Raw genomic sequence first — 14367 nt, 5'->3', positions numbered from 1 at the left:
AATCCACTCACCTCAGCCTCCCAAAGCACTGGGATTACAGGCTGAGCCACTGAGCCCGGTCACACATTTGATTCTAATGGCAGTGCAGACATGAATGGATCCCTGAAGAATGATGAATCCAAACTTCTACTCATCTTCTTTCCCCAGATAGGATGATTGGGACGAATATTAGTCAACAGTGATAATTTATGGAGAACACACTATGTGCCATGCATTGTGCTAAGTTCTTTACATGCACTGTCTCATGTAAGCTTTACAACAACTCTGAGAGGTCAGTTCCATTACCACTTTCATTTTACAGGTGAGGAGACAGGCTCTGAGTACTGAAATAATTTGCTCAATGTTACAAAGTTAGTTAAGTAGCGAAGCCTGGATTGTAATTAGGTCTACCTGATCATATGAATCAAATGCTATGCCAAAAAAGATAAAGAGAAGGTTGAAATCAGACATTCCTAAAGAGGCTGAGGAAAGTGGCTTAATTCTTCCCCATGCATACAGTTAGCCTTTAAATTGGGGAGTATGGGCCAGGCGCTGTTGCTCACGCCTACAATCCCAGCACTTTGGGAGGCTGAGGTGAGAGGATTGCCTGAGACCAGCCTGGGCAACTTGGCAAGACCTCATCTCTACAATAAACCAAAAATTTGCCAGGTGTGGTGGCAAGTGCCTGTAGTTCCAGCTACTCGGAAGGCTGGGACAGAAGGATCACCTGAGCCCAGCAGGTTGAAGCTGAGGTGGCCATAAGCATGCCACTGTACTCCATCCTGGGCGACAGAGTGAGACTCCAACTAAAACAAAATAAAATAAAATAAAGTGGGGAGTATGGCTGCCTCTTCCCTGTCTGCTCTGAGCCCTAGATGAGGGGAAGTGGGCTTACAGTGCAAGAGAACAGATCTGGGATAGCCATAAAAAAAAACAAACAAAACAAACCTTGCTAGAAGTAAAGGTATGAGCCCATGAGAAGGCACATCTAAAGTCTCTGTGTGAAGACTAAGTAGTTCCTCTTTGGGGGAGGGTGGGGGGAGGTAGTGTGTGCAGAGAGTATCATGTGCAAGAGGGCACTTCCATTTCAGTAGGAATCCAGATAAGTAGACTATGGCCATAGCATCCTCTCCCTAAGAATAGGTGTTCTCTACTGAGAATTAATTCATGGCCTCTCCAAGAGTATCTGAACATGGTTCAAGGGAACTTTAAAATCCCTGAAATTGTATGAAAGATCGTGTATGTATGGAATGCATTTATAGATCTTCACTGGGAGAACAGCTTTTATCAGATTCTCTAGGAAGACATCTACCCTTGCCTTGGAGCCCAGGATGAGGTAAACTACAGGCACCAGACATGCTGCCAAAATTTAGTGGTAGAGTAAGAAAACAGGGATAAAGCTAGGCAGGACACTGTAAGACCCTTCCTTAGCGTCCTGCTCATCTCTACTTTCTGCCCATATGCCCCCCATACCTATATAGCAGCTACCCCAACGGGAACAACCCTCCCCAGGCAGGCCCCACCTGGATCTTTTCCTGGCGACGCTGCTGCTCAGCTATCTTCCTGGCCAGAGCCAGCTTCTTGGCCCGAAGTTCCCTGATGTCATCCTCGCCCCCGCTGCCTTCAGCCTCTGAATCTTCCTCGAAGTCTTCAATCACCACGTCCTCCTCCTTTGGGTGGTGGAACAGACCAGGGGAAAGCGAAGACTGTGAACTGAGTCTGTGGCACTTGTTGAACTCACCCTCTGCCCTTTCAGCCCCCCACCCATGCTGACTGGAACTATTCCTTGCAATGGGTCCCATGGTGTGGGTTTCCCTCTATTCAGGAAAAGGGAGGCTGACAGAAGCTGTCACTCTTTACCCAAAATTGATCCCTTTTACATTATAGGGCTCTTTCCTCATAGAGTTACACCATAAGTTATTCATAATCACAGATATATACTTGCACGCTTGTACTCATACTCTTTATTCTTCCTCGTACCTACAAAGTCAAACTTTGGGCCTATTTTCATTTTGTAATCACAAATGATTCAGGAAGTAAACAACAGAGAAAGTTAAACCTCCCAATTTAAATCTAATTCGTGCTAATGATCTGACAGGAATCAACTCTGGTCCACAGTGGGGAGTTAGGTACAGAAGCTTCCTCGCCCCAGACAGCAGTAGGGAGCAGATGCTGTAGCTCAGCAGACCTTGCCCTGGTTTCTTTTTAAGACCACAGCCTGGTGGTGTGGGGACTGCTGGGCCCCACTATAGGAATTCACAGGACATGACCTTGCTCTGCTGCCCTCCCAGGGCCTGGGCAGGGTGGGAGGCAGCTGGCTAGTTTAAGGAGCCTCCTGCCAGGCTAGCTGAGCATTCCCCAGGGGTGGCACCTCCCTGCTTGCAAGCCTCAGCTCTCAGCAGCCATCACTCCCCGGGTGGTCCCAGGCTCCACTCCTCACTCTCTCACTTTTGGCCTTGGCCAGTAAAGAACATGCAGCTGCCCAAGAGAACTGCCTTTGAGGGACAGGTTAACATGGGTACATAGAGAATGATTTAGTAGAAGATTCCTGTGTCTCTAACTGGTGATAATGATGAAGATTGCTGGGCTCGGTGGCTCAGGCTGTAATCCTGCGCCTTTGGGAGGCTGAGGTGAGTGGATTGCCTGAGCCCATGGGTTTGAGACCTGCCTGGGCAACTTGGCGAGACCTCATCTCTATAATAAATCAAAAAATTAGCCGGGTGTGGTGGTAGCGCCCGCCTGTAGTTCCAGCTACTTGGAAGGCTGAGGCGGAAGGATTGCCGGAGCCCAGCAGGTCGAGGCTGCGGTGGCCGGGAGCTGCCCACTGCACTCCAGTCTGGGTGACAGAGTGAGACTCCAACTCAAAAAAAAAAAAAAAAAAAAAAAACTGATGAAGATTACAACAGCTACCATTTACTAAATGCCTATTATTGGCCAGGTTCTGAGCTAAGCATCTTTCATGTATTAACTCAGTTAATCTTCATGACAGCTTGTGAAATAGGTGCTATTACCATCCCTATTTTATAAATGAACAAATTGAGGTTTAGAGTTTAAAAAAATCAGCTCAAGTCACATAGCTAGTAAGTGGCAGACCCATGTGAGTCTGTCTCCAAAGTCTGTGATCTTACCAATAATAATCGGCAAATCCACAGGGCTAGGTTCTTGGATCCAGACCATAAACCCAGATCTAATCTTTAGTGGTTCAGCTTTGCCAGGCCTGCCACAGGCCCACTCTGGACCTGTTCCACAGACTGCTCTGCTCTCTCCTCTAACTGTCCATCTCAAGATAATATTCAGATGAATTCTCTTGGTTGAAAGTGGTTAGTAAAGTGAGTGAGTGAGTGAGCAGGTAGGTGATGGGGAAATATTTTGTCTTGGGAGAAGAACCTAGGGATGTGAAGACTGGTGTTTTAGTAGAATCCCTAGGGAACTGGACTCTGTTCTGTTCATCTACTAACTCTCCCAATCAGCTTAAATGATTCATTCTTGCAGTTTGGGGAGAGATGAGATCTGAGCATGGGGCTGAGGCCAGAATTCCAGTTATCCTAAGAGGTCTCAGAGGTCTGGGGTACAGTCCACAGTCACCACTCATCTGACAACATGCAATCTATAGTGTCACAGGGCTCATGCCTCCAAAGAGGCCCAAACCATGGGAAGGAGGAAGACTCTGCACATTCATTTCCTTTTTCAAGAGGTTAACCTGGACTGAAGTGAGTGCAATAGAATGCCTGCCTGACCCAGGGGGAACACTGCCTCTCCCTGCTCTGACCAGGAATACACTGGGTTATCATGGGGCTTGAAGTGAGCTTGAATGGGGTCAAAAGAGGGTCAGAGAAGCTTGTCTGAGGTTTGCTCAGCTCTCACAGCAAACGAGGAAGTGCAGGGTTATGAAATTACACAGACCAGGGTAAGTAGGGTTTCCCAGAGGCCACTAACACAAGGGAGCCCAGGAGGCTCGTGGGAAAAGGAAGAAGTGGGCAGCCTGGCGTGGGTCACAACCTTTGGTCAATAAGCCTTAGAAGGAGAGAAAAAGTGTGGCACAGCCAAGATCTGGAACCAGAGAGCTGGTGTTCTTTGTAAGAGTGAGAAGGCCCTCCTTGGCTTTTATGTTGTGGCCCCCCTCTCTTTGGGCCTTACTTGTCTAACTGGATTTGGTATTGTAGGCTCCACTGGCCAGAGGACATCTCTTCTGGCAAGTCTGGAGAGCTAGCTTTGCTCTTCACTGCCTGTCTCGGTCTTAAAGTATGGGTGAGATAAGTGACTGAGGCGCTGCCCCACCAATGCCTCCCTACATAGTACCCCCAAGGTTTGGGTGGCACTGTTCTGCCACGCCTGAAGCCTAGACACCCCAATGGCTTTAGCAACCCTACTGTCTCCTCTCATGCTGACAGCTCATTCTTTCCCATTATCCCCTGTCCAGGTTTCATCTGGAGAGTCTGGACTCATGGGCTCAACTTTATCCCTGGAACCAACTCTGTCCTGGAAGCTGAGCCCTGTGTCATCATGGGTGGGGTGAGGTTCTCCAGCTATTCTAATGAAGCCAGTTCAAGACTCTGCTGCTCTGAAGACTCTGATTCAAAGGTGGCTACTCTATCACTGCTTCAGATCACAAACGACAACTTCCAGCTGACATCTGGCTTCCTTGGCCTGTTGCTGATTTCATCCCTGAACCCCGCCCTGCTCTACCGGGCGTTTGAGACTGTTGTGGGCCAAATGACTGTGTTGGCCTACCGGTGACCTGGCCTCTGACTAGGATCACATCCGTCCCTTCTCTCAGTTCCATGTTCCTTCTTACCTAAGTCCCCTCTGTGTTTAGCACTGTAGGGTCAAAAGAAAAACCTTCAGGCAAAAAGTGAGACACCCAGACAGAGTTACCCACACCCAGACACACAGCAGGGCAGCTGGCAGCAATACCAAATGCAAATATGCTCCAACACCATCACACACTCACATTCACTCAGAACCCACAGACAGCAGGGAAACTGGCAGCAGTGTTTACTTAAGTTGACACACAAACCCAGCACATATAGACCCAAGTCAACAATTCCCCCAGAAAGACATGCATATGCAAGGCAGGGCAATTGCCAGTGAGGTTTTGCAGGGGTGAGTACATAGGCTCATGCATGAAAATGCACAAACACACACACATACACACGATCTGGAGTGAAGCAAGGGCTACAGGAATAACCAAGGGCAAACAAACAAGAGGAGAATTCCTTAATCACATCAGGATGTGCAAGAGGGAGGGAGGGAGAAAGAGAGAGAGGGTAGCAGGGGGAGGGGGTGATTTTCCACACGGGGCCAGCAATGTCAGCTCTTCCTGTACGTGTGCTGGAGGCTGGAGTTCAGGCCTGTGCTGCACTGAGCTCCACACATCTATAAACTTGATCCTCAACCTGAACCCTAACACCCCCCCTCTCCTCACTCCCTTTCCTAAGCCTCCAGAGCTGCACATTATTAAACTCTTTCTTTCCCTCCCTTCTCCTCCAATGCAACATAAAAAGAAGCATCTGGAACTCGTAGCAGAGTGAGATGGAGGCACTGGGGTGGACTGGCAGGAAGGGGCACCAGCAGAGTGCACTCTTGAGAAGCTGGCTTAACACAGACACTGTTCTGAGTAGTTATAAATAACCAGGAGTAGAAGCTGAAGCCATTGGCAGAGGGGGAAGGGGAACCTTCCCTCTGCCACAGTGGGCTCTTCCCGCACAGTACCTCATCTTCCAGTTGTTTTCCCTCTTGGCTTCCCATTTCCTTTCCCATGGTGTCTGGGACGGGTGCCACTGACACATATTTTCCACCCTTGAATGCCAGCAGAGGTTCTTCTTGTCCACAAAGGGCTTCCAGAAAATACTTCAGCACTGTGACCCTTTTGCAGTCAGCTGCAATAACCTACAGGGCAAGAGGGAGAGAAGAAAAACAGCATTTCTGAAAGGGAAGATGAAGATGAGAGATACTGCTTGTTGGTTGAGGGGCACATGAGCAGTGTATCAAAGTTAACTGGGCAAGGAGGCAGAATGAGTGACGGGTACACATGTGTGTGTAAGGTGGTGAAGGCCAAGGATGAATTGAAAACCAAGATCTTCTGAAGGAAGGAATCCACCATAGTCTCTCCTTAGCTCATCTTTGGGGCAACATACAACCCCAGGACAGGACAATGACAGACAGGTACCTCGAGGGTTTTGCCTTTCTTTTACTAAAATCCTAATATAAAAAAAAGATTAAATTCTCCTAAGTTTGGTCTATAATCAGCATAAGAAAGAGTGGAGTGCAAAATGTTGGCTTTCATAGCATATAGCTTTCTGATGTTTCTCATTGCTACTCTCCACCCTTCTCCCAGCACTCCTGTCTCCAGACTTCCAAAAGGAGAACTTTCAGTCTGAGTGTAAAGTAAAAGATGAAGGTTTTCTTGGGTGTTTCATGTCATTCAGATCATTTTGGGCTTCCCCATACATAAGAGTTTCTCATGTTCAAGAGACTGCTGTGAGGCAGGAAACTGACAGAAGGAGGGAGACAGGCAGAACAGGTGTGGGTGTATAACCAAAGCTCTTCTCCTCTAGGGGTTTACACCAACCTGCTCTCGTGTGGCCACATCAGCACACGAGCCAGTGCTGTCAGAGAAGCTGGGGCTGATTTGGCTGAGATGAAATTCAGTATCTTGAGCAATAGTCACATTTGTAAGTGTCTTACATGAAGTGTCCACAGTCACCCAGGCTGAGGTCCTCCCTCCTACAAGACCGCACACACATGCTTTCACTTCCAAACCCACCTGTGTTGCTTGCACCCTCCTCCATTCTTGCCCTTTCACGCCCTTCTCATCTCTGGCCTCTGGGGTCCTCTCCTCTCTACTGGTTAAGTGTTCACCAATGGAGGGGGTACTGCTGGATCTGGAGCTCCAAAGCTGAAGGCCACTCCATACGGAAAACACACTTCAGTGTCCAGATATGCTACATGGGATGGCTCCTTCCTCATCACTGACTCTAGCCCATACTGAATGCCCCTGGCTCTCTTTTAATGCTTCCCTATGTCTTTTTTTGGGGGGGGGGGCAGAGTCTTACTCTGACACCCAGGCTGGAGTGCAGTGGCACACTCATGGCCACCGCAACCTCGACCTGCTGGGCTTAGGTGATCCTTCCGCTTCAGCCTTCCAAGTAGCTGGAACCACAGGCACGTGCCATGTTCCCGGCTGATTTTTTGATTTATTGTAGAAATGAAGTCTCGCCACATTGACCAGGCTGGTCTTGAATCCATGGGCTCAGACAATCCTCTCATCTCTATCTCCCAAAGTGCTGGGATTACAGGTGTGAACTACTGTGCCTGGCCACTTCCCCAATTCTTAATGTGAAAGGGACTCTATGTCTGTATCACACAGGGAAGTACTAATCTGGAGTCCATCTTTGATCACTCATCGTTATACAGGTGCATGTTATCTCCCTCATATGGACAGCAACCCCTCTGGTGGCAAAGACTACATCTCATACTTTTCATATTTCATTGTCAAGAATTGTAAGTACAAGTTGGGCACATAGTAGGTTCACAGTAAAGATAGGCACAGGGAAGCTCAGCTGGGTACCACAGAGAGAAGATGAAGCAAGCAATGATCCATGTTCTTTAAGAAAATGGAAATGAGCACCACTCTGCCAGTATCTGGTCCTGCGCTTACCTCCATGAAGAAGGAAGGAAACTTGCCTTGGGTTAGGGCAGGTAATCATGGTTCCATCGCGTGCATTCAAACATGTGATGAGGAAGGCTAGAAATACAGAAGCAGGGGCTAAAAGGCATTAAAGAGCAGAGCTGAAATGAGTAATAGCCTGGCAGGCAGCACGCACAGTGGCCTCCCTATATCCCCAGCCTCTTACTTGCAGAGGAAACTTCTGCATTTCCACAAGACTGCCAGTTTCCTCTATGTGGTCTAATTTTAACCACCTTGTCGTTACAGTGTGTGTCAGCCACCTGACCCCATTATGACCTCTGACCTTATGCCCCAGCTACTGCTTGCACTATGGAGAATTATGTAATGAGACCAGGACTTTCCTTTTTGGTGGTGAGCTGCTGCCACTGATTGGAGAGGAGGTGGGGTTAAGGAGTAAGAAGAGGACAAAGAAAAAGCTTGCAGTGGTCCTTGGCCTCACTTGGATGGTGAGAAGTACACTGTTATCCCTGCTGAGTGTGCAGCAGAAACCTGCCCAGGAGAGGAGAATGTGTTATGGGAGTGTGTGTGCTGACAGGCTAGCAGGAGTGTTACTGCTATTAGAGCATGGGCTAGATGGCATGCTGAGTAGCTCAGGAAGAAAGTGTGATTCCTGGCCAAGAGGGAGAAAGGCCACATGTGTGGACGTGGGACTCCTAGAGATGGGGATTTCCAGGGCACAGCAGGACCCAGGGATGCAGACATCCTGAGTCTGCCTGGAGCACATCCTTAGAGGGTCAGCAGGAATTGTCCATGACATGGACACATAAGCAAAAGGAGTCTTCTCCCTCTGGCTTTCATTTTCACCCCATTTAGAAGGAAACTGGTTTTTTTGAGGATTGTGTCCGTTATGACCATTAGTTCATCCTTTAAGGCAAGGATACTCCTGGCTGGTGTGCAGAAGGGCTTTGATCTATTGGGGGTCTCTGAGCTGATACTAAGAGGTCTGAAAAGTATTCTACCTGTTTGGAGAGAGAAGAGTCGCCCAGTCTTTTGGAAGACTACTTGCTCTCCTATGCAATCCAACCAGCAGGGAGGATGGCCAAGGTTGTACATAGTTTCTTGCAGAGTTTGAGCTATTTAGTAGATGGAGAAACTGAGCGACAGAATGTCTATGGCTTGCCCAGAGGCAGAAAGAAACTTCTATCTGGAGTCCACTAGCCTGTCTGTAAAAGCATCCTGCTTTAAGGTAGGAGGAGTAAGTCCACTCTGGAGAGGATCACAGCTCTTTTGGTTCTGGAGCTCTATAGGAGGCTAATGGTAATATTATCCTAGACAAAGCCTCAAGCACTTCAGTCAGGAAAAAAAAAAAAACAAACAAACAGAAATGCACCCCTCAAAAGAAACAAAATAGTTTAAATATGATGAATAAGAGATGTCATGATGGAGGAAGCCTTTCAAACCACCAACAAAAGGCGAATTCCAAGATTATATTTGCTTGGCCAAAGAGGACTTCTGGTAGGAGAGAGGTTAAAACTAGGTTCCCTACTTAAATAGGGAGTCTGGATGAAGTTTATGGCATAATCCCAAGAGTAACTTTGCTCATGATCACATTTTTCCATTCTACATCAATGAAAAAAAGAGAATGTTGGTAGCATGTATATCACAGCTCTGGGAGCAAACTCTAGGTACCCCAGAGGAGAAAAAGCTGGGCAGGAAAGGCTCCCTTCCTTGGCTGCAGCAGGTGAAGCTGTGGTGAGAGGTGGGTAGAAGGGCCACTGGCCAGGAAACACCCCGAGGAACTTGGGAATCTTCTCAATGGGAGTCCTAGTCCTTCTGGAGGGAGACTCACAGCATAGAAGATGACCCAGAACTCCGAAGTGAATGGACAAAATGTCTCACACAAATCATTTCCAATCAGCTTGGAAAAGAAAAGAAACGTGGGGCTTTAGGTAAGGGAAGAGTTGAAAGAAAGGCACCCAATGAAAGTCCCTTTCCCTTCCCCTGAAGACCATCTGAGGCAGTGTGGCCCATCAGTGGGAACTGAAACCTCTAGCTTCAGGGCTCTGATCTAGTCCACACGCAAAGAACCAAGCAGAAAGGAAAACTGAAAGTCAGATGTGGAGAGGCGATACAGGAGCCTATCCTGTCCCAAGCTCAGTTCCCCAGAAAGAGATAATGTGAGCATTCATGGGGTTAGTAGGGACTGGAGCTAAGGGGAGCTGAGAAATGCAGGAGAAAACCTCTAGATCAAGAGCAAGGAGAAGACTGGGTTACCAATCTGGGGTATCTTAGGTGGGGAAATGCAGAAGAAAAGAATTGTGTTCTCAGAAAACTGGCGACTCTCTATAGCCACCCAGCAGGGGACACACAGAGCCTGGGCAGAGATGCCCAGGAGGGACCAGAAAAAGAGATCTATACTGAGGGAAGGTAAGAGAGAGAAAAGGAACTAGCACTAGGTACCACATACTGAAGTACTCTGAGTTTCAAGACTCTTAACACCTCAGAGTAGCCACCGGGAGGAATGAATGCCACTCCACCCAAAGCCAGGGACTATAAGGAGAGATTGGAGAGCTGAACCAGGCCTCTAGATACAAGCTCTGGGAAATAAAGGACTTACTCCACCTTTACTGAGTCCCTGTTTTCTTCATACAGCCCTCTTAGAATGCACAAATACCACAGTGGTTATTTATTTGCAAAATTTATTTTTCTGAACTTTTGGTGAGGGGAATCAGAACTTAAACTTGCGCTATCACTATCAGCCTGTTCTTTTTTTTCCTAGTTTTAATTAATTAATTAATTTTTGAGTTGGAGTCTCTGTCGCCCAGGCTGGAGGGCAGTGGCACGCTCCTGGCCACCGCAGCCTTGACCTGCTGGGCTCCAGCGATCCTTCCATCTCACGTCTTCCGAGTAGCTGGAACTACAGGTGCGCACTACCACGCCCGGCTAGTTTTTGACTTATTGTATCCCAAAGGCAAGGGATTACAGACTGAGCCACCGAGCCCGGCTTTTTTTCCTAGTTGTAAAAAAGTCCAGTTTGCTTCTGCTCCTCTGGTTAAAGAGAAAAATCACACGGGTTTCCCCCCACAAACTCAAGTTTACAGGTTGTTTTTTTTGTTTCTCTAAACGGAGCCAGTTATTCTCACATTTGTTGAAACCTTCAATCAAGTTTTATAGCTTGTTAATTTTACAGAATGTCCTGAGAGCAAATAAGATGCAGACAGGAAAGTGAAGTCTTGCTGAGATTATTGAGAAAACTCAAAATAGCCTACAAATCCAACACCAAGGCTGGTAGAATACAGGCTGCTAGGCTGGCTTCTGAAGTCAATTAGCAATGGGTTAATTATCATCTTTAATGAGCCAAGCCTAAGGATTGCCTACAAGAAATTTAACATAGACTAATGTATTTTCACAAACTGGGAACCTCTAGTTATGCACGACTCAACCTCAGAGGAGACTGAAGGGTGGGAAACACAATTCTGTAGCAGCCAAGGGTGGGTCAGTCTAAGAAGGGGTCTGCCAATGAAAAGTTTAGACACAAGAAATAAAAAATACCACACAGGGAATCCTCTGGAGCTGGGAGGACAGAGGAAATGGTTTATTCACATTCCTAGGGGGAGGGGCCTCCTGGCAGGGAACAAACTTCAGAAGGCAGGAGGGAAACTGGCCACAAAGATGCACAATCACCCTGAAGACAAGCAGTAGTTGATGATGGGGAGACAAACATTCACAGCCAACCTGAGTCAGAGCAAGATGGTATGAAATTGAGAGGGTCATAGGTCAGAAGGGAGAGAAAAGAAGAACCTGTGCAGGGGCTGAATGACAAAGAGGACAAAGGGAGAAAAAGCACAGATTCTTGTACCAGATGCATTTCCTGACAACTCCTGGGCATATTGTCTAAGGGATCAACTCAAACTTTACTCTTTCCCTGTCCCTGCTGCAGCAGGGCCTCTTTCTATGTAAGACACTAACTAAGCATAGGCTACTTTCTCAGTCACTTCTGATCTCAATGTCCAGACCTAGCTCTCCCCAGTCTTATGGTTGGTCTGTGCTAGCTGAGGGAGCCAATGGGTCACAAGATGAAATACTAACACCACTGGTCCACCGACAGCAGCCTCACCATTTCATGTGTCTGGTCCCAACAGCTGTGTTTTCTTAGAGGAGGTAATGTGAACTGTTACTAATCAGCTGGCACTGTACAGACTCCTGTTCTTAGAGTAGTGCAGCAACCTGCTCTTCCCACTGGGCAGGTGTGTGTGCGCGTGTGTGTGTGTGTGAGAGAGAGAGAGAGAGAGAGAGAGAGAGAGAGAGAGAGAAACCTTCTAGGGAGGGGTAGTGGGAACTGGCAGATGGTTAGATGGAAATACATGGTGGTGAGGCTACTCCAATAGAGATTTATTGAAGATTCCAAAAGGTACAGGTACTTGGCTACTGGAAAGATTATGTCCACACTGGAGGGAGAGTCGGGGGAACAGAGGAGTTGAACATACACAGGCAGTAAGGAGGGAAGTATAACAGGAAAAATGCATCAATTCTGGAAAGAGGCAAGACTAGGCAACAGTTGGATAAGTGCCTGGGCTTTATAGTCACACAGACCTGAGTTCAAGTCTTTTTTTTTTGAAGTCTCACTCTATGGCCAAGGCTGGAGTGCAGTGGCATAATCACAGTTCAGTTAAACCAAAGACTTAACCTCCTGGGCTTAGGTGATATTTTTGCCTCAGCCTCTCAAGCAGCTAAGACTACAGGCACATGTCACCATGTCCTGTAGTTTTTTTTTGTAGAGACAAAGTCTCACTATGTTGTCCAGGCTGGTCTTAAACTCTTGGGCTCAAGCAATCCTCCTGCCTTGGCCTCCCTAAGTATTGGGATTATAGGCATGAGCCACTGTACCTGGCCCTGAGTTCAAGTCTTAACTGCCACTTCTTGGCTGTGTGTTTTTAGACAAGTTAACTAACCTCTCCAAGTCTCTGCTTAAGTTGTTTGTGAGGTTTAAAAGAGATAAAGTATATCAAATACTTGGCGGTATGCCCGGGACCAGTAAGGGCTCAATAAATGAGTGGTTGTTTTTTTTTTTCTTCTCTGCTTCATTTTGCTTAGAAATGGGAGGGATACTCTCTCTAACACCACTGAGATGTTTGGAGTCAGTCTCAGAGACAAGGCGGGAAGCATGAGGCTGGCACACTAGGACAGAGGGGAGAGGCCCTGGAATGCTCACCTGCCTATTGAAGCTGCTGAAATATTTTATCCAGAGCTAAGCTGCTAGATCCAGGCTACTGGTAAGGCCACATGGTGGAGCAAAGGCCTGGCCTCTCTCTAGCAGTCCCTTTTCTTATTCTCCAAAAAGATTCTTGGACCTAATGATAGGCATGCTTGCATTTTCCAGGACTCTAGAGAGGCCCCAAGGATCTGGGCTTTAGAACAAGCATGACACTAATAAATATATCAGAAATAAAATTCTGTATTAAACATCACAATTGCCTTGTCCATCTGGCCTCTTCATAGGGGGTATAGGTGGTGGCTTTGCCTTTGCTAATGGCACCTTTCTTGAGTAAGACTCAGCTGAATCCTTGCCCCAGGTCTTTCAATATGAGTGTAATAATGAGAAAATTCCCCATACAGGGATTTATTTTTATTTGTTTTTTTTAGTCAGGGTCTTACTCTGTTGCCCAGGCTGGAGTGCAGTGGCACGATCATGGCTCACCACAGCCTCAACCTCCTGGGCTCAGGTGATTCTTCTACCTCAGCCTCCCAAGTAGCTGGGACTATAGGTGCGAGCTACCATGCCTGATTAATTTTTGGTAGAGACGAGGTCTTACTATGTATGTTGCCCAGGCAAGTCTTGAACTCCTGGACTCAAGCGATTCTCCCACCGCAGCCTCCCAAAGTGCTAAGATTACAGGTGTGAGTCATTAGGCCCAGCTCCCAATACAGCATTTTCTACCCACCTGAATTTCCTGAACTTGAACATTCTGAACAAAGCCAGATAGGAGTCTCATTTCCCCTGAGCAGAGTAAGTTTGCCCTTCTTGAACTACTCCTCCATGGAAAGAAACTATTCTCTTCTAGGGCTCTGGGCTCCAGCTGTACCAGCAAGGTACATTTTCAACAGTGAGAGCATCACAGACAGCAAGCTATAGGCAGCAGTAGCTAGGGCTGTAGTCCAATCCTGCTTCCCCTGCAGTGTTTTCTGAGAGCAGCCACCCACATTGGCAGGGGTTAAGGGCGGATATTGGCACTGCCAACACAAGCCTTTCAGGTCTGGCTGGCTTCAGCTGGTCTGAAACCTGGAACACAGGCAATGGGGCCCTCACTTACTGAACCAGCAGGGGAGGCTACAGGCTCAGCCCCTGGGGATGAAAGTCCTCATGTCTGTCTCAGTCTGCAAATATCCACACACAGTCTATTTCCACACTGCCAGTTAGTTCTGGGCCAAAAGCACGGAATCTTGGGCTCTAGTTACTCTAAGCCACATCCTTACTTGTCTTCTAATTAGCTGGGTCCAGGAGGCCTTCTCTTAGGTTTGTGTTCAGGCTCCTTCACCAAATTTGCTACACATTTTATGTGTGGGGTGAAAGTGCCCTTTCTGAGACATCTGCAACATTCAATATATTTAGTCAACATTCAATTCAGTAAGTTTTTACCAAGTGCCTACTGTGTATATGAGACATTGTTCTAGACCCAGGGATTCAGCAGAAGCAAAGCAAAGACACTGTTGGAGGGTGGGGGTGAGGAGAGGTCACATTCATACTAGGAACATCAAAA

At 47.4% G+C, this 14367-nt stretch overlaps 1 protein-coding gene across 3 annotated transcripts in view; it reads right to left on the bottom strand.

The window, feature by feature from the left end:
* Positions 1-14367, bottom strand: part of SMG6 (SMG6, nonsense mediated mRNA decay factor) — a 259896-nt gene that overhangs the window by 21126 nt on the left and 224403 nt on the right. For all 3 annotated transcript variants that reach the window (XM_008058210.2, XM_008058211.2, XM_008058212.2), the window contains 2 exons: positions 5692-5868; positions 1503-1649 (listed from right to left, as the gene is read on the bottom strand). In XM_008058210.2, coding sequence (XP_008056401.1) covers positions 1503-1649; positions 5692-5868 — 324 coding nt within the window. The remainder of the gene's footprint in view (positions 1-1502; positions 1650-5691; positions 5869-14367) is intronic.

The sequence above is a fragment of the Carlito syrichta genome, unplaced genomic scaffold (genome assembly GCF_000164805.1).
Source record: "Carlito syrichta isolate Samal-C Ts95f unplaced genomic scaffold, Tarsius_syrichta-2.0.1 Scaffold303247, whole genome shotgun sequence".
Taxonomy (NCBI): Eukaryota; Metazoa; Chordata; class Mammalia; order Primates; family Tarsiidae; genus Carlito; species Carlito syrichta.
This window is presented reverse-complemented; position numbering and strand designations above follow the sequence as displayed.